Consider the following 19,733-nt stretch of genomic DNA (forward strand, 5'->3'; position numbering starts at 1 on the left):
AGCCCTGCAGAGCACCCTCGGCCTGAGGCGCTGGGCGAGCGGTTGCGCTGGCTTTCCCGCTGGAGGACGGCAGACCCTCACATCCTCTGTTTTTCAGTTTGGGATTGCAGATTAGATGGCGTATGTGTTAGCTTGCGGCTGCTCGGTGAGTTCCCGACCGTTTCGCGAGCGGTTGTGGTGTGATAGTGCTCTTAGTGTGGTGAAGTCAGCTGAGTTGTGCTGAGGATTTATTAAGAAAGTCAGGAACTGTTATGATTAAGAGGGAAGCTTACTGTTTCACTCTGATAAACAACACAAATGTTGCCCATACACAAAGTGTGTATGGATCTGTTTGGTCTCCCTGGCTCTTTTGCAGGTTTATAGAGCTATGTTCCTACAGTTATTCCTGTTTTGACTTCAGAAGTTTCCAGTACAGACTATTTCCAAATTGGACCCGAAAACCAACAGTAACTGATTAAAACTGGTATTTTTTTGAATGTTGTTGACATTTCCTGTGCATGCTGAGATAAAGCAAAGCTATGTGCGTTGATTTACCAGCTTTATTCGTGTGCTTTTTCCTTGAGTCTCTGTCAGTGTGGTACCTTGGAACAGGTTATTTCATTTACTGGAATATCTCTGCTGACATTAATGGAATTGTTGATATAGCTGAGAAAAGAGACTCTGGACCTGCAATAATATGCTACTTTTCAAAAATGCAATCTTAAAATCATCGTCTGAGCTCCAGACAGCCTTTGCATGTGTTTCTATAAACTTTTGGAAGGGTAATATTTCAGAATAGTCTGTATGACTTTGGAAATACTATTTTCAACATTCCCTCAAAAGAGGACAGAAAATAAATAATTAGTTACTGACTGGATGTCACTGATTTTTCTTACGTGGTAGTAAGGGTGAAAGCTCACTGGTCTGGATGGCTAATTTTAATAAAGATGACTCGGTGTCCTAGCAGTCTCTCATAATGATTTTAGTTTAGAAAGGAGGAAGAAATATTTTACCTTGGAAAAGTTCCTTTAAGAAGCAGTAAGACAAATTATGGAAACTTTGTGTGTGTATGTTATGTGTAAAACCACTCCTTATCCCAAAATGGGGAAAGACACTTTACTTTTACTTGAGCAAATAATATGAAAATCATCATATAAGCTACTGTTAACCTTTTTATCTCAAATGTAGTTCAAACTATTTAAATGGCTTTGGTCTTCATGTGGGAATGGAAATTAGCTCTTGGCATAGCTTGCTCTAATTGAAATCAGTTTGTGGTTTCTAAGTTCCTTCCCTGCTTGACAGATGATATCATTTCCTATGCTTTTTGTAATCCCCTCTGTTTTTCTAAGATTGTGTAAAGCTAAGTTGAGCTACACATTTTAAAGTAACTATACACCTTTTTCTGACCTACTTAGGACATTGTCCAAAAATCTTCACCAGATATTCACTCTGTATTTGCAGACAATTTTACTTTTTGTTGAGGAATGTTAGTACATTTTTGTTGCCTGAAGTACTGAAGTACGTCCAAAGTAGACCAAAGATGTATCGTAACTATTAGACACATGAGAAATGTAAGGCACAGTTTTCACTTTATAATTGAAGAATTAAGAGCACCAGTGTTTTCAGTGCTACGTTGTTTTAAAACCTTTCTCCAACTGCGTGTTTAACTTCTGTTCCGTGGATTCATATTGCTATAGAAGGCAATGCAGCTAAAATTATTATTTCTACTTGAAAATAAAAATAAAATTCCATTCACATACTTTTGAACTGTGAAAAGCCAAATGATGCTTAAGGGCTTTGTGCAACAGGAAAAATTCAGTGGTTGGCATGACACCTGTTAGCAACAGGCTCTGGCGGGACGTGCAACTTCTGTTTTTCAGTCCTGAGCATTTCAGACAGTGTGGTGTAGGCATCCAGTGCTCCATCACAATCTGCTGAAATGCCGATCTGACAGTAATCCTATCTGGGCAGGAACCTTTCATGTGGTTCCTGTTAAGAGGAAAACCATTTCCCGGCTGCTTGCTGGAGTGCCTACCCCGGTTCACAGCTGTGTCGGACAGCGGGACCTGTAAGCAGGGCTTCGCGTTGTCAGGAGGCCTGCCCGCGTCTCTGCCTGGGGAAGAGCCTGACATATTCTAAGTGGTTCATGACCTCCAGTTAAAAAATTATATTTGACCTTGTTAACAGAAAAATGCAGCACAGACTTTTATCCTTTACTGGCATGGGACTTAAGCTGCATCTTAATCGTTATGAATGGTGGGGCTGGGGAGAGCGTGCTGCTGCTCCCCGGCCTCTGCTCCTTGCAGGGGATGGTTGTTGGCTCCGAGCTGCTGTCTGTGAGCTCCGCAGCCCCCAGGCACAGCAGCTTTACCTGGAGATGGGGCGAGCCCACAGATGGCACAGAGGAAAAAAAATCACTGTTATTTTTCCTTTTCGTGTGAGAAACCCTACCTGGGCAGAACCAGGCTCTTCTTCAGGAGCTTCCTGCTGCCCTTTAACACTTCCCTCCCCCGCTACCCAGATGATAAGACTCTCTTTCTTCTTGATGGTATTTGCCAGAAGTTGAGTACTGTTCCCTTATTGATGGCCTTTTCTCATCGCTGCAAACGATGAGACAAATTCTGTGGATTTCTGCTCATATGAAATGCCTTTGACTTGAGTGTATAAGGCTGCTGTCAAATTCTTGCACTGTGCCCTATATTCCTTAGGCACCATGGATCAATACTGGTTTCTGTACTGCCATTTTAAGTATCTGTCCTAAAACATGCATCCTTGGTTTCTAATACTGGTTTCTAGTCCATAGACTCAATCCCTAAAAAAAGAAAGAAATCCCTTTGCAGACACTTAAATGTTTCTAACTGGTTGGGTTTAACTGAGGGAAATCTTTTTTCCTTTCAAGTACAACACTGTAACATCCGGTGCATGAATGGAGGTAGCTGCAGTGATGACCATTGCCTGTGTCAGAAAGGATACACAGGAACGCACTGTGGACAGCGTAAGTGCACTTTTGTTAATGTTGACCCCTGTGCAGTTAAGTAATTCTGGGATGTGTGGCCTGGGCACTCTTCAGCACTGAATTTCAGCTGATGCTGGGCTTGGTTTTGATCAGGTACAGTGGAATTTTACAGGAAAACACATGACTTTGTAATGAATGCCGATCTGATCAGGACTATTAAAATAAACATCATGTGAATTCATAATAATTGGATAAAACTTGATCCTGTAGTTCTCACACTACCTTAATTCCCATTGACCTCTCCAGGGCTTTCCACTCACTAGACCAATAGGCCATACATTTAGAATTTACATGGGATTCAGTTTTCATCTTACAGAAAAATTTAAGCTGTTTAATACGAAGCCTTGTTTTAATTGCAGGGTTTATTAGTACACTTGAGGAATTTTGCTCATTTTAATGTTGTCTTAGCAGAGGCGATCGATGTATTTTTGATTTCCTCAATCAATCCTAGCATTCCTAGATCCACTGTTTGAAATCTCTCCCAAACGGACTCCGGTGGTCTCTTGCTTCTCTTGGCTGGAACGCTGTGAAGAAACTCAAAGAAGGATGTAGACACTGCTTTTAACCAAGGCTGTCATGTTGCTATCTAGTGAACTATTGGGCTGACAGAGAAAATGTGTTTAGCTCATTTAATGAAAACCTTTTGTGCTCTGTCAAAATCAATGGCACACTTTACATGAACTTCAGTGGGACCAGGAATTTACCCTAATAATCTGGAAGAGGATCACATGGTGAAAGGATTAAGAATTGTATTTCTGCCTTCTCTGTGAAATATCAAGTGGATAAAAGAGGATAAATGGAAACCTTCTTTCTACTGAAGTGAATGTGAAATGGAACAAAGAATAACATTACTCAGTGGGCATCATATTGTATTTAAAAGCCCCTTTTTCATGTGAACATTACACTTTCTGATTATTTTTGAGAACAACTGCTTTTTGGAGTTGTTATGAGGAAAACTGGGTTCTGAATCTAGTGACAGCATCGTACAGGGAAAGAATATCTTGGCTTAACTTAGTCAAAATAGATATTGATTACATTTTGGTATGCTAGTTGATAGCATGAATCATTTCACGTCAGCAAACAGCCTTTTAATACTGGATTGTTTTTCTAATACGGTAAAGAATCAAGTACATTTTAAAATTTGCTTCTAAATAGGGAAAAATGTGAAGGATTTAGAGATCAAATTTTCTTCTGCATCTCCTATCTGCAATCTCTACTATTTCAGTGTCTTTTTTTTGTGGAAGTTTGAAAGAGATGCTATTTTGAAGTTACGGAATTGTTTAGCCGTCCCAGATAGAAAGGCTCTGAGAGGTCAGAAGAGCTGTGATTGTGACTGTGTTTATATTATGCTCCCTTGAAAAGATGAATTCGTGATGCTAATAAGCCAAGAAATAGGAAAACATCTGAAGTAGATTCTGGAAAATAAAGTATCCTGTCCTATTATGGACATTTTTACTGGTTTAACCTGAGCTGTTCAAGTATGTACCTTCATGTCTTTCTGGGAATAGCTCAATAAAGATTTTTTTGCCTTCTCTCTGATACAGCTGTCTGTGAAAATGGATGCCTAAATGGAGGGAGATGCGTGGCTCCAAACCGATGTGCTTGCACATATGGCTTTACTGGACCCCAGTGTGAAAGAGGTATGTGCCCTGAACAGTGGGGAAAAAAAATGATGTTCCAACTTGCTTAATAATAATGTAAAAATATGTAGATAGTAATATGAAATAAAGTATTTGAATAGTAATATTTTATTGCTGTCTATGAGTAAGGTAAAACAGAATGAACGTTCTTTGAAGAATGCAACGCCATGAAGTTGTTCCTGGTTGTAAAAGTAGTTCAAACTGATGGCGAAGTTTTGCTGAATATTGAAAAGTGGTTCTGTTCTGAATCTTGGGCTCTCACTGCTGGAGAGGAGTAAGAGGAAGAGAAAATTAGGTTAGAAATTCTAGGTTTGAAGAGAGTGAAGGCTTTGTAAGTAAAGAAGGTACAGAATATTGCCACAAAGTCTTTGAATTTCAAGCAATGACTACTTGTTCTCCATAGCTGAAGGGTTTGAGCCTTCGGTCCAGTGAGGAGGTGTAAAGTGCAAGTTCAGAAGATTGGTCAGTGCTGCTTTCACATTGCCTGATGTGGGACTGGTTTGATTCCACCCCATTAGGGCAAGTTTCGAGGCTGAAACCTGCTAACAGCTTCAGTCCTGTCCCGCAGGACTCCTGCCTTTTGTCGGGTGGAGCGAGAAACTGGTGACACAGAGCTGTTTGAGCCAAAGCATGCCGTCATGAAATCCCATGCATGTTACTGAGCACAACTGAGGTGGAAATCTGTAGCTTATGTGCCTCATTCTAGGCAGTTTTTACTTAGAACATGTGTTTGATTCTATTGTTATCAATAAAAGAGAAAGTAGCCATTGCTGAGCTGTAGTATTTCTGGCTAATGCTCACTGCGTTATTGAGGCCAAATTGATTGTCTGTCTTTCTAGAAAACCTCTAAAATTTGGCTTCTTTCACAGAGATTTCCTGCAGCCTCTCTACCTAGCCGAGCAAATATGTTCCCCTCCTCTAAAAAGGGTGTGGTGGTTTTTGGTCCCAGAATCACATTATGCCATCAGAAAAACTTTTTCTGAGGATAACTTTTCAAATATAAGCTAATGTTGGTCTTGGGCAGAATAACTTGTATTGTTCAGCACATGCACCTGTGGGGTCACTGGGGAGTTGTCTGGCTGCGTATGATTTTACACATCTGTCAGCTCCAAAAGAGGTCCATATTTTGAATCTAGCTTTGGAAAGTTATGTGGATTTGTGACACTCCCTGGTGAGCTTCTGATGTATATGTGGATGGATGTTATCCAGTGAATTGACAAGATTCATGCCTTGTAGAGTAAGACTGTGTCTTTATTAGAAAGAGAAGAAAAGGGCCGGGAGGGGGGAGAACAAAACAAACCCAAAGCATCTCCGTGTGTGGAGGGAGGGGGCAAAAAAGAAATTACTCAAGAGAAATGGTCTTTTAAACAATCCCATTTCTGGGGGAAGCAGGGGAGGCAGATTGTTTTGAAAACACCGTTTCTGGATATAAATGTAACACAAAGTGATAGAGTTTTGTGGCATGCACATTCTCCATCTGTTTGGCTGTGGTTTGACTTCTAGGTTATGCCATGCCACAAGCGAACAGTGATGCAAGTAATTTACTGCTGCGTATCACGCAGTGCTTTTCTCTACGAGCATCAGCTAATAGTAACAGTCACAGGGTGTTTGTGGCACGTATGTCACAGACCAAAGAATATCCCAGCCTTCGCTGCACATGTCGCAGCTTAGAACTGTCTTGAATAAAATAATCATGAGGCAACGAAATTCATGGGGGTTATTCCAGTAATCTGATATGGAAAACAATTAAAATGTGTCAGGTGGTTGTAGCAGAGTTAGAGCCAGTTTCTTACATCCAGAGGCAAGTTGTGTAGTGTTTTAAGTAGTTTTTCCATACACGTAGTCTGTATTTTGAGTACAAATTAGCCTGATTGGTATTACCTCAGTAAATGCTGACCACATGGTTGTTAATGAAGATCTACAAGACTTCTGTGTAGGTCCATAGCTGCAAATGTAGGCACAATGAAAGAGCTTTATCTGGTGGAAGACCTGCTGCTTTCATGGTACGGCAAACCCCATCAAATCTGCGCCACGAGCATTTTTATGTATTTATTCAGTCATTTTTTGAGAGGGTAGCAGCTGGCCTTGGACAGATTTGGCACACAAATTGCTTTTTGTATGTCTTAGAAGTGTTAATGATGGTATAAAAGACTATAAACATGATCAAAAGGAATTTTTAGAGTCATTATTATCGATGGAATTCCTCCTCTGGGAGCGTGTACCATGTCACTGGTTAGATAAGCTTCACCAGAGCTGGGCTGATAACTGTAGCATGGTCATTCACGTGGTATTCGGGTATCATGAGCTCCTAAGCTGTTGTGTTATGGCGTTGGCACCTTTCCAGGGCGGGGGAAGCCTCCTGGGCATACTGTCAAGTATACGTGGGTGTATCATAACTACAACAAACCCGGCTTTTCCGTGGGATAATGGTCGTCACAAAGGTGAGCTTGACATAAGCTGAACAGTAAAAGCGTAGTGGAGTTGGAAATGCTTCTTACGGCGATTTAAGACACGTTTAAAATACATAGTCCAGAAAGGAAAATATTTCATGGATATTGGCTCAGTTTAAATTTGAACTTCAAGGATTCCTTCTGGAAGGTGCTGAGTACTCTGGCTGAAACGCAGTGATGGGCTTTGACATGCGTTTAAATTTAAACCTGAGATGTCAATATGCCTCAAGTTATGCAAGTGCTTAAGGGCCTTGCTGGATTTTGGCCCAAGCTTTCAGAGTCAGTTAAGATCTGAGAGGTGCACTCAGCTTTTAGCATATCGTTCAGTCATATTTTAATGAAAAGAAATCGCAGGTAACACAGAGTGAAGATGCAAGCAAAGCAGAATTGCTTCTGCTGGTTAAAACCCGGAGGCCATCTTTACCCCATTCGACTTTTAATGCTGAATAACTTGAGTGAGTTACAGATTCTGCAGTTCCTTTTACAAGTGCTGAAGAGATTGAGAGCAGAGACTTAGTTCTGTGTTCCCCTGAGGACGGTTCAGAACATCAACAGCTCTTTGTATTGTCTGTGAAAGACCTGGGGGATTTAGCTGGCTGTGTGAGATGCCCACGTTTGGGTCATGTGAAAACATCCCTACGTCATGCACTTGATGGAAATCCTGAGGAAAAAGTGATGTTGGAATCTCTGAGAGATCAGACATCCCTGTCAGATTGGGTACAACTGTGTCCTCCAGACTTGGGCATAAAACCTTTCCTGACTCCTTGAATCTGTTTCTCTTTGAACATTTGGGTGATTATGCTTTATAAGGGTGAATTCAGTGTAATATAAAATTATACATTGTTGTTATTGCAAAAACGCAATGAAATGTGCTTTTCTTTTTCGATCTGGATCCATTTAGAGGAACACAGTGGAAGCTTAGAATGTGTTACAGCCCTGTTTGTTTATTTGAACGCTTGTGACAACATCGGGGGCTCAATCCTGCTGCATTTTGGAGTTTTGCCACTCACTTCGCATAGGAGCAGAATTGGGCCTGACAGAGTTCAAATATTAGAAACGTACCACGTGTTCTGTTTTTTTTTTTTCTGGACTTAGAATATGAGCAAATGATTGCTTTTTCTTCAAACAGAGTCGTTTCTGTACTGCTCTCTTCATGGCAGGATTTTTTGCATAATTTTTAATTATATTTGGCCATTATTAAAAGTTCCCAGAATTAATGCCATATGTAAAAATATCTTTCCCAGAGCCTCTCTATGAACGTGCAGCCGCTGAAAGTGGTCTAATGTAGAGTAGTGCTGTGTATAATTTTTTTTTCTTTCTAAGTATTACAACGGGTAGAATGTTTTCACAAAGAGGACACTGCCCCCCTTAGTGTGCCCCGTCTCTGGTATTTAGTCTAAATGGAAAGTAAATAACAAAGTGTAGATAGCAGTAAAAGTATGTTCCCAAAGCCTTATGTTGCATTTAAAGTAGTATTGCAGCATATGGTAGCTGGCAAACATTTGAATAAGCTTGATTTCTGTAGCTGTCTTCCAAGAAACACATCTGTTGACATAGACATGTAGTTTCTGCAGCCCTGTAACACTGAATGCATGTACAGTATTATAGCAGCAAACTAAAGGATGGCTAAGCTTGAAGGCCTGGAATAAGGATTTCTGTACACCATTTCCACTCTGAAAAATTATGAAAAATGGCTTCAGGCTGAAGATGAACATATTCAGTCCAAGAGTGATGTTTTGCTGTCTTTAAAATAATTTCAGTGCATGTTGCCACCCTTGTCAACTTTTTGTCAGCAGTTTTAAAAAAAACATTCAGTATCAGTGTCTTGGATTATCTTTTCTATAAAAGAGATTGAGACAAATGGATGAGGAGTTTTGTAATGTTTAAAACTGAACCTGCAGATTAACGGTGGAGAAGTCAGTCTCTGCAGAGTTACTGTGTGTGATTTAGGATGGTTTCTAATACTTAGCAATATTATCAATAGATCTCTGGATCAGAAGTTGGTGCTAAGCTCGGTCTGTTAGCTAATGCCAAAAAGCATTTTTAGGATCTTGTGTATGTGAAGGCTTTTATCCATTGTTCTGCTTCTTGCAAATATACCCTATCCCGGTCCTCTGTCGCTCGCTCTATGCTTTGTGCTTCTCAAAATATCACATGGCAAGTTTTAAAATGTTTCTTCAGATACATGCTTATAGCTTAATCAAGATCCATACATGATTCGGTACATATGGGCTTCGGTCTCTTGTGAGAGGTGAGGGCTCCAACTTTTGTACATGAAGCTGAACATTTACATTTTGTTCCAAATTGAGTTTTGATTTCAGTCAAACAAATCCAAATCCAGTTTTCATTCAACTATTTGGCAGCCCTGTCTGGATTTCCATGCCTTCTTGATTGGCTGCTGAGGGCACTGACCTTTAGATGTGCACTAAGGTATTATTTGGACTTTGTTTTGTTTGGATTTGATTTTGATTGTAGCAGTGGAGATGCATACAAATCTGATCACAAATTGAGGAGGCTGTATTGTGGTATAAATTATAGTACAAACATTTGAATGAAATAGCTGTGTTGCTCTAATCTTTAAGAACTGTTTTTTGCATGTTGGACTCTGTAGGGACTCGCATGAGAACCACTGGTGTGTTTCTCCTGGTGCTGCAGACAGCTTTGTTGAACCTGACGCCTACCCCCGGGTGTGCTGGCAGCCTGGGGCATGGGTTTGCTAGGCAAAAAATTCAGTTCTGCTTCCACCACGGGCAGGGGCTGAACCTTGTGCTGGCTTTGCCTGCACGTGGTACTTGCGATCTGCCTTCTAGTGCAGCAAGAAGCGAAGAGTGGAGGCCTGCGCTTTCATCAAGAGGTTTTGTTGAAGTTATATACACAGAGAGATAGCTGTGTTTCTTTGGTTATGGGATGTTACATTAATACAGATATGACTTTTATATACATCCTGCAGGCAGTTGAAAGAGAGAACTTCCCTGGATGGCCTGCATTGCCAACTCTGGGCTCTGTGGAGCTCCAGGGAGAACTGGGAAAAATCTGTCTGTCTCGTGTGTTTTATCAAGAAAGTCAGATTTTTCTGTGTGTGTGGAAAGACTGAGTCAGCTTTTATTGATTTTGGTTTTCATTGCAACATGGTGTTGCATTTGAGGCCTTCAGCTGGAATGTCTTCAAGCCATTGTTGCTCTCTTAGTACCATTGTAGCATCCCCATTTTTCTAATTCCAGCCATCATCCGATTCCTGAGTCACTACAAAACTCAAAGAACATAAAATAGCTGAGCCCAACTTATTTCCATGAACTTTTGAAATGGTGACTCCTGGAGTTGAACATGGTACGGGGAATGAGTAAATGCAGCTGAGAACTTGTCTAACAGTGTCCACTTAGCCATTTATGGAGAAAAATGTTCCTTCTTCTCTGGGCTGCATTATAGTTTGATATAAGAAAGCACAGCTACCTGAAATCCTTTCATTTGTTACAGTGAAAACAAATGTTTTCCTTGTGAATCACCATGAAATTTCATATGAATATTTTCCATTCATACCTTTTTTTTTTTTTTTTTAAACTATTGAGCTGGTAAGCTGAAAATTTTTGTTACAGTTGCAACAGAAAAAAATGAAATATCAGTGTGTATGATATACCTCAGTCGAGTTTGTGTTACGGATTTCATTGTTTGTTTGTTTTTCAGAGTGATGTAAACATTCATAACGGTCAGTTCTAATGAAGAAAACCTCTTTTAAAACATAGACCATACCTAATGCAAGGATAAACTGACAAGGGCAATTCCAAGTAAAACAATTCTTTTATGTAGGCCAGCTGCAAAATGCTAATGAAAATGCTTCTTAAGCAGAGGTGCTCAAACCGGTCAGTGCAACTGTTCTGTCATGCACAGGTTTCCTTGTAACATATTTATGACAGACTTGATGAAATCTCTCTAAAAATCGAAGCTTTTCTAAAGTAAACCGTTATCTCTAGAAAGGTATCTCCTATCCTATCTCAGCATAAAAGTTGTAGGAAACAACTACCTAAGAGCAGCTGTGAGGGCAGTCATATTCACACTTCCAGTTGGCCTTGAGAAGTTCACAAATAATGGCTGAGTGGGTTTTATATATATTTTTTTTCGGTGACAGCTTGTACGGTTTGGCAGTGTAGAGCAATGCTGTAGGAAAAGAAAAGAGGCCTAAATAAGGTCTGAAAAGAAAGGAGCCCTAAAAGAAAGATCACTCTCCAAATTCTGCTGTTCTTTAAAACAGAGCCTAGCTTTGCACTCCTTATCCAGAAAAAACTCCTTTTGGAAAGGGGTGGAATTTCCTTATGTAAGGAAAGCAAGATTCAATATTTCTTTGTAGGAAGATGTGTAAAAGCTAGGGATAAGTAGGTAAAAAAAAAAAAAGCATGGAAGTTATTAAAGTGCATGTATATGTGTGTACATGCATATATACACATATGGTTTTATATTTTAAGCCAAGAAATATGAAACCTTGTAAACACCTGGGTTTTGAATGTGATCTTACACATTTGCTCTGTCTGTTACGGATGTTACGCAGGCTAAACTAGCACAGGTAGGTTAATGCAACTGCAGCCTGCTGGGCCATAGTCTTAATTTCTTTTTGTGGTGGTGCAATTCAGATTACAGGACCAATTCTGAAGGGGTGGCTTCTGTTTTTATTGATCCTTAATGTTTAGCTTAGTGCGTGACTCTGCTTTTAAAAAGCATTTAACTTAAGTAAGCCAAATGATCTTGGTCATATTTTATAATGGTCCTTGCCTCATCATTTATGTTTTTTGCAAAGTTTACCCAGCGGTCGCCAGGAGTTTCAGTACTGTCCCCATTTCCTCCTTAATCCTTGGGATGAATGGTCTGCGGTGACCCTCTAATGCTTTTTCTTCTGACACAGAGGTGCTGACAGTCACAGGGAAATGGGAGCTTAGCAAAAACCTGCATGCTCACTGTTCTTGCCTCCTTGGGGAAGTGGTGGCTGATGCTTTCACCCTGCACCACTACACACAGCATGGGACAAAGCCCCTGCTATGCTGTGCTTAAGCAGGAGAAGGGTCCTTGGTGGCATTGCAGTAGTGGTAATAAATTTAGTGGTATTTTGTTAGATTTACCGTTTTCTTTCTTGTTTCTATATAAGCAGCAATCTCTTAGTGCTATTAGGACTCAAGACTAAGCCATCAGTTCTTGCCGAATTCCTTTTATATTGGTCCCACTGCTTACAAGGGCTCCATTGAATCTATTGGTAGATGACTTTTCAGCAAAGCTGGGGTAATCAGTTTGTTTCTGGCAAAACCAGACAGCACACTAAAATGCACACTACTGTTTAGTAGTGTGACTCCTACCTATCAAAGAATATATTTATTTTAATTTTTAGTAGAGCCCTAAGAATTACACGGGTGAGAGGATAATTTCTAACAGTATTTCAGCTTACAGAATTGCTTAGGGATGAAGGGACCTCTTGAGATCATCTGGTCCAACCCCCTGCTCAAGCAGCATCAGCTCCAGCAGGTTGCCCAGGACTGTGTCCAGCCTCCTTCTGGAAAATGTGTTAAAATAGATGTTAGCCCATGATTTGTAACACCTCCAACTGTATCATTCCCACCTGCTAGCTATTTAAGGAAGATCCAGTGCTAACATTGTCAAAGCATTTGTAATCCCGGCTGGTTTGCATTTTTTCTTATTTGTGTGTTCTACTATCCAGAGGGTGTTTGTCCTGTGGCAGCGATTGAGTTCTGTAGTGTGAAAGCACATTATGCTGATAATTTCTGGTGTACTTGCCTAATGAAATTCTAAAAATGGAACAGTTCATTTAAAAATATAAAATTAGCTGGCACAATTACAGTGGTTCGAGCATGGGATAGGGTATGGTTTTAACTCCTATTAACTACAGATGCACTGTCAGGGGAGTTTTCCTATTTTCACCTGACGCTGGCTGTGCTTACCTGCTTGTCACTTAAAACTAAAAGATAGGGAGACCCATTAGCTCCTGGACCGAAAATTTCACCTGATTTAGAAGGGTGCCTCAGTGATGGGAGATTTTAGGATTTGAAAAGCGCCTTTGGCTGCCTGAGTTTCTGAGAACTGCAGCAAGACGCGAAGCAGTAAATACACAGTGGAAAGAGCATGCTCTGCACTTTCTTCAAAGGGCAATTAAAACGGATCTTAAAGTCAGACACCTTGAACTGCTTCTTCAAGGGCCATTGGACTAGTCTCTGTGCTGGAATGATGTCCAGGCGCCTTAGTTCAGTTGAGCAGTACAGTGACAGAGTACTACTTGAGCTTGACATGTTTATAAGAGGTAATAGTAAAACCAGCGAGCAATGAATTATAATTGTCCTGCTGGGATATGATGAAAACCTTTATGAGAATCTCCATGTCCCGGTGGGACAGTATGGGTGGTAACTTGGAGAGATTCGTAAAATGGTAGTATGACAGCTTTACAGTCAGATTAATACAGGCTTCAAAAGAAACCACAGGGTCAAAAATGACTTCCAGACTGCAGGTTTTAAAGGCAAAAAGATCTACCATTGAAACGGGCACTTAAAAAATAGGTAAGTGGTACACAGCTGTAAAAGGAGAGTTAAATAACCTGTAAGATAGGACACAATTTAATGATCCAGATACTGTGTCTGTAATTGAATTGCACCACACGGTGTGAATTATTCCAGTTACTTGATTCTTGAGGCAAAGAGTAAAGGGGTAATAAGAGGGCAGTTTGAGGGACTGAAATAAGGACAAGGTGATGTTTTAATACACTGGCGTTGGGTAGATGATTAGGGGCTGGTAAAGAAAAGCAAGAGAAGCAGGTGAGGGGGAAGATAGGCAAGAAGAAGATGGCAGAGGGGATCTAGGCAAATAGTTCTCACACAGCTCAGGAAGAGAGCATTGAAGGTAGGTTGGGAAGTTTAGACTGCTGCTGGGGCAGGGAAAACCCAGCGGAGATGTGCATTCCATTCATCTGAACGGCTCTTCTAGTAAAAACATTGCTAGACACAAGCACAGTCCAGGAATGGCAAATGATGAATGACTTAGCAAGCTATCTTGCTGGGTATTTAATCTGTGTGGTTATCTAAATAATTTCAAATGCTTCTCTTGGCCTGAGCCAGGCTGGGCAAAATGAAGTGCCATGCATTAAACCTTGTGCTATTTCAGCTCTCAGGTCCCAGCAGGAACCCAACAAGATATGGCTCCGTGAAAGGTGATACTATATTAAACTAATAGTACAAGTTGTATCAAACTCGGTTCCAAATTCAATACAACAAGTTGTGTTTTTAGAAGGCATTTTAAATCTAGCACTAGCACTTCAGTCGCTGCCTGGTGTCAGAACAAAAAAAAAATGCGTTGTACAGCAGCTGACTGCAAGGAAGATGAGAGGTTAAATTGGGTTAGCGGAAATGAAAGACGTGCAGTGGAAGAAGTATTGGTATCAGAATGTTTATGGAATTTGTCATTAAATAACAGAAGTGTTTAAATTGGAGGGCCAATATAAAGTGTTCCTTTTTATGATTTTTTTTCCCCTATTTATGTGAAATTGAAGTTATTTACGAAGGTGTACGAGGAAATACTAATTTCTTCCCCTCTTAAAAAAAAAAAAAAAAGAAGTAAAGGTGGTGGCAAATCCATCTTAGTCTCTTACTGTTCAAGCCTTCTTGAGCTAGGGCCTGAGCCACCAGTGTATATTAGAATAATTCGGCTATTCTTGCTACAGTTGATTACAGTGCTCTGTTATAAAGGGTGGAGGCACTTGGTTGTTCTCCAAAGAAAGTGAGTAATAATTGACCTAATGTACAGAGCACATGAATAACATATTCTTTTGGTAAGAAATTTATGTTTTACAGGGTGTGCTAGAGTTCACATCCCTTTTTCACATCTTCCAAAAGATTTTAAAATACTCAGCTGCTCTATTAAATTTCTAATTCAACAAATACTCAAATACAAAGTATGCATTAGATAAAGCTCTTGAGTTGAGTCCAAACATTGAAAAATCTTTTAATCTGCCTTGAAAACAGCTGTTTAGAATTTTTAATAGAAATAACAACTTCCTTCAGCCTATGTTGTTGATGTCCGCTTCAGTCTCAAGCTGGGAGGAATTTCTCTTTGTTACTCTGATGCAAAGTCTTGCTGCTGTTGTAATGATTCGAACATCCCTGAAAGATATCAGGAGCAACATCCTGGTCTCATTTGGAATAAGAGGTAACACTTCCTTTGAATTCAACATAACGTGGGAGAGACCTACGTTAGACTTGGGATAGTTTTGACACTTTAATTGTAATTGTCTGGAGTGCAGCTACAGGAGCTCTTATTGACATACCCCAATACTAAGAGTCTGCTGCTGTTCTTCATGTTTGTCTGCTGAAGGAATTCTTGATACGAGAATTAAGTTTTTTAGTGTCTGAAATAGTTTAAACAAATTAGATGGGGTTTGTTCATACGCACACGCAGCTTCTCTGCCCAAGTATTTACGAACAAGGAAATCTTATAAAATGTTATGTAGTGACTCTGCATTAAATACCACAAATGAAATTTCTAGGCAACTGCCCGTTGCATCCAAGGAAATACCAAAAGAGTTCAAGATGGCTAACATTACAGTGAACATCCAGAGCAGTAATGACTTGCCACTTATTGTAAACCATTGCCAAAACCCTGCGGGGAATGGTTTACGTTTATTCTACAACTCTTTGTTTTGCTCCGTCCACTGGGTAGTTTATACATGCGTTTCACACACACGTGCATGTGTGTATCAGTTGTATATTCGAACATTTGGGCAGTATTTTAAACTTGGGAGGTAAAAGTCTTACATTGTTCTGAGAAGTGCAGGCTGGGTGAAACTGCTCAGTAACCATTGAAGTGATCCAAAACCTACTCATGTCGAAGAAGGGGATGCCCAAAGACTTGAGGTGGCTTTGAATCGGGAGTCAGAGTTGACATGATCCGAACTTGTCAGCCAGGTCTCAAGAAGGTGTGCAAGGTAACTAGCAGTTAGCTCTGTGCTGTTACCACACAATACTATGATTCAGTTAATTCTGGACAAAATTAAGAAGTTCACAAAGCCGTAAGCCACAAATATGAACATGTTTTAGCAAAGAAGGCCGTTACCTGTGGCTGTAGGGTGTAGAAAATAGCATTATATGCAGTGGTACTTATTTAACAGCAATTTGGGATTTCATAATGATAAGTAAGTGTTCTAGGAGAGTAAACAGCAAACAAAATACATACCTCTTTCAGTTTTATAATGTGGTGTGCTTTTTCTTTTGGGCTTATATGCTGCATGCACTTATCTTTCATGTGATATTCTCGTTTCTAAAGTGGTTCTCGAGTGCAGGAGTGTTAAGGTACATTGGGAATACATAGAGAGGTTTGTATATGTGTCCTCCGGAAGCCTCTGATGAAGTGTCGGTAGCCCTTTTAAATCCAAAGGAGGTCTTTGCATGCATTTTGGTTGGATTGAGGTTATGCTCAAATTTGAGCAGATGTGGAAAGTCTTTCAAAGCAGGGTGTGATGGCAGGCAGCAGGCTGGCTGCCCTGCAGAGGGGCAGCCTGATGCTCGCGTTAAAAATAAACAGGATCACTTTGGTGAACAGGGCTTTTAATCAGCTATTTAAAAGTTGCTGATCCAATTTCAAGTTAGTAATTAAATGAAATGGGGGAAGGAAAGAGATCAGCATGCTGCCAGGCAAGAGTTCCAATCCAGTGGTTCTCTCATTTCAAACGCGTGAGCTAAATTACATTATCTTTATAATTTAGGCTTATAGTATATTCACACACTAATAAGAATTTCGTATGTAAGGGCAATTTACCCACTGCAAGCTTATTTTATTTTGTAAGACTCAACTATTTGATGCTTTAAAAACATTTTTCTAATGTGAATGTTATTTATCACAAGTCTAGCTGAAACCTGAAGCTTGAATATTAAAATAGATGTTCAGGCACTTTCCTGATGAGAATGACCTGAATAGGAGACACTGTTTTTGGGAGAAATCTTACTTAACTTTTGGATATAGTGCAAAATATCTCTGATAATCAGGAGGAAGTTTTCTCTTATACTGGAGTGTCTTCAATTATGAGCTTTCTACTGTTTTATGAGAATTTTTTTTAAGCCACCTAAAAGTTTTCCCACAGTGCTGGTTTACAAGCAGGTGAAACTTCAGACCCTGCTCAGACCAGTCTGTTGTTCCATTAACATCGCTGAGAGTGATGCACATGTGTATTGGTGACCACCTAGATTCCTAAATGTACCCTTTCTATTAAAAATGAAAGGAAAATATTTCCTATATTTTGAAGTACAAGTTTAAATTGGCACTGTAATTGCTAAACCTTGCAGCTGAGGCAGATGCCAGAGCTCCCACTGAGGGACTTAAAACTGCATTATGCCTCACTCTATACGCCTGCCCCTCTTAACTCTTTGCTGCTCCCCAGCGGTGGATGGGAGCTCCCTCCTGCTTCCCTTGCTCGCACCAGTTGCAGAACCCCAAGGTGCTGCCTGCCTGTACCATTCTCCTGCACTCAGTCCCAAGTGGAAGTCGACTTTTAATACCTAAAGTATCCTCTGCCTCAGCTGTGACACTGCTTTTGGCTTGAGGAGTCTAGGGGAGTTGAGTTGGACTACTGGCTTCCTAAAAGCTTCATACTCCATTCAAAGCCCAGTGAAGGAAAAAGCTGCTCAAGGGTTTTAGTGGTGTGGATCAGATTCCATATCCAGAAGGGTGAGGTAAGCATCAAGACGTTGCTCACACAAGGATTATCTCGCTTCTGTTCTTTCTGTGAGTCCTGATTTCTTGACAGGACCACCTCTTAACCTCAGTACCTGCTTCGTATGATGCTGTGTTACAGCAGGAAGACTTGCTGGGGAGATAAAAATAAGCAGGATGCACTCAACAGTCTGGTGGCTGTGACATGAAGCTTCTTCTCAGAAATAATTTAAATCTGTGTCTTTTACTGCTCACTTATTTTCCTTCTTTGAAAGATGAATTTTAAATCTAAAGATGGGAACACAATTAGGCCTTGCCATAGTTTATTCTGCTTCATTCAATTGTTCGAGTGGTCTGTCGGTGTAAAAACTATTTCAGAAGACAGCACAAGTATTTACTATCTATTAGAAATGCATTAGCTCTAGTTTAAAATTTTTCCTTATTTAATACACTTAATTTTATTTCTTTGAGATGGGTAGGTAGCACCTGCCTAATTTCTCAGATGAACAATACGTTGTCAGTGCTGGATTAGGCCATTCTTCGTGTGGTTTGTAACCCCCTTTTTTTATCTCATGTCCTCATTTATCACGGGCCTGGGTTTGTTTTTCCTGATTTAGGATTGTGACATTGAACCATACAAATACAGTCAGGGTACATGATTTGTACCTTATCACCTTAATATCAGAGAAGAAGAAAGTATGTGGAAATCAATGCTACAGATGGGAGGGAAATGCCTTTTGGGAAAATCGCTGGTTAATATCTGCAATTCGTGTAACCTTTGTTTATTCCTATTTGGTCACCCCGTACTAACTAGTGAATAATATTTCGGAGTGTGTAGCCAGGTAGGATGCTGTGGTCTGCTGGGTCAAGGAGATGCTCATCCCATTGCTGTGACATTCTCGGGCATGTCTTTGCTTCTCCGAGCATTTTGCTAATGCCCTTTTTCCTCCTGCAAAGCATGGTGCTTGCTGGGTCACCCAGCTCCCAGGTGGAGACTGCTCCCACTCTACTCGACACACGGATTCCTCTCCTGGATGGTTTTGCCTGGCTGGCTGCTCTCTACTAGTTGGCTCTCTGGACCTCCTTTTTAACTAGTTAGTTGGCCGGCCTCGCCTGGCAAACCTCCCTCTCCTGGTTGGCTGGCGAAGCTCTCGGGCTGGCCGGACTTTTCCTTCCCTTCCCCTTCCTTTTCTCCCCTTCTCACACATGGTGTCTGCTGGCTCCCACTGTTTATCTCTCCGTCTCTGTGCCTCCCACTCATTTATTAGATTTGCTTTGATCCATCCTGTCTTTGCTGCCTTCCTGTTTTTCTTCCCTCTGGTCTTTTGCTGTTTCGCTTCTTTGTATCCTTCACACTTGTTCCCTGAAGGCTTTCTGCTCTAGCTTTCCCATGCCAAACGGGCAGCACGCATCTTTTCCAGAGCTTCCTGTCTCGCTTGCCTCTGTTCATCTGACTTAGCAACCACAGTATCTGAAACGGCAACTAACAGAACACCGATTAGTGTTAGAGCTTGGAGAAATGGTTATGTTAATCACTTTATTTCCTAGAGGCATTTTCGTAAATTCCTTTATAAATCTGGTCCATGCTTACGTAGAAATGCCAGCGACAAAATCCCAGCTGAAGCGCCTTGTCGTGCTTCTTGGTCATCTTTCCCGTAACTGTGGATTATCAAGTATCTGTGTATTCTCTATAACTCACTGCCATCTCCCTTAGGACTCTTAGAAATGTCACAACTCACTGTTTTAATCCAGACATCTCAATTATAACTATAGTCTCACAAACACTTCATTATGTTGGCGGGGAATAAGTACTTTGGGGTGATCACAATGATGGGAACAGACGTGCAGGGAAAACTCATGGCAGTTGAAAATTTGCTGCTGAAGACTCTGTGAGAGAAAACATAAAATTCTGTGGCCATTCTTTGCTTGTTTCAGTCTTTGTTCCAGAGTCCTTATTCAGCCACG

At 40.6% G+C, this 19,733-nt stretch overlaps 1 protein-coding gene across 1 annotated transcript in view; it reads left to right on the plus strand.

The window, feature by feature from the left end:
• The window catches only part of LOC104506047 (fibrillin-1-like), a gene marked incomplete at both ends in the record, with an annotated part of 80,272 nt that overhangs the window by 5,056 nt on the left and 55,483 nt on the right, over positions 1–19,733 (plus strand). Inside the window, 2 exons of the mRNA XM_010146853.1 lie at positions 2,879–2,974; positions 4,540–4,635. Of these exons, the coding sequence (XP_010145155.1) occupies positions 2,879–2,974; positions 4,540–4,635 (192 nt within the window). The remainder of the gene's footprint in view (positions 1–2,878; positions 2,975–4,539; positions 4,636–19,733) is intronic.

The sequence above is a fragment of the Eurypyga helias genome, unplaced genomic scaffold (assembly GCF_000690775.1).
Source record: "Eurypyga helias isolate BGI_N326 unplaced genomic scaffold, ASM69077v1 scaffold28112, whole genome shotgun sequence".
In the NCBI taxonomy this organism is placed as follows: Eukaryota; Metazoa; Chordata; class Aves; order Eurypygiformes; family Eurypygidae; genus Eurypyga; species Eurypyga helias.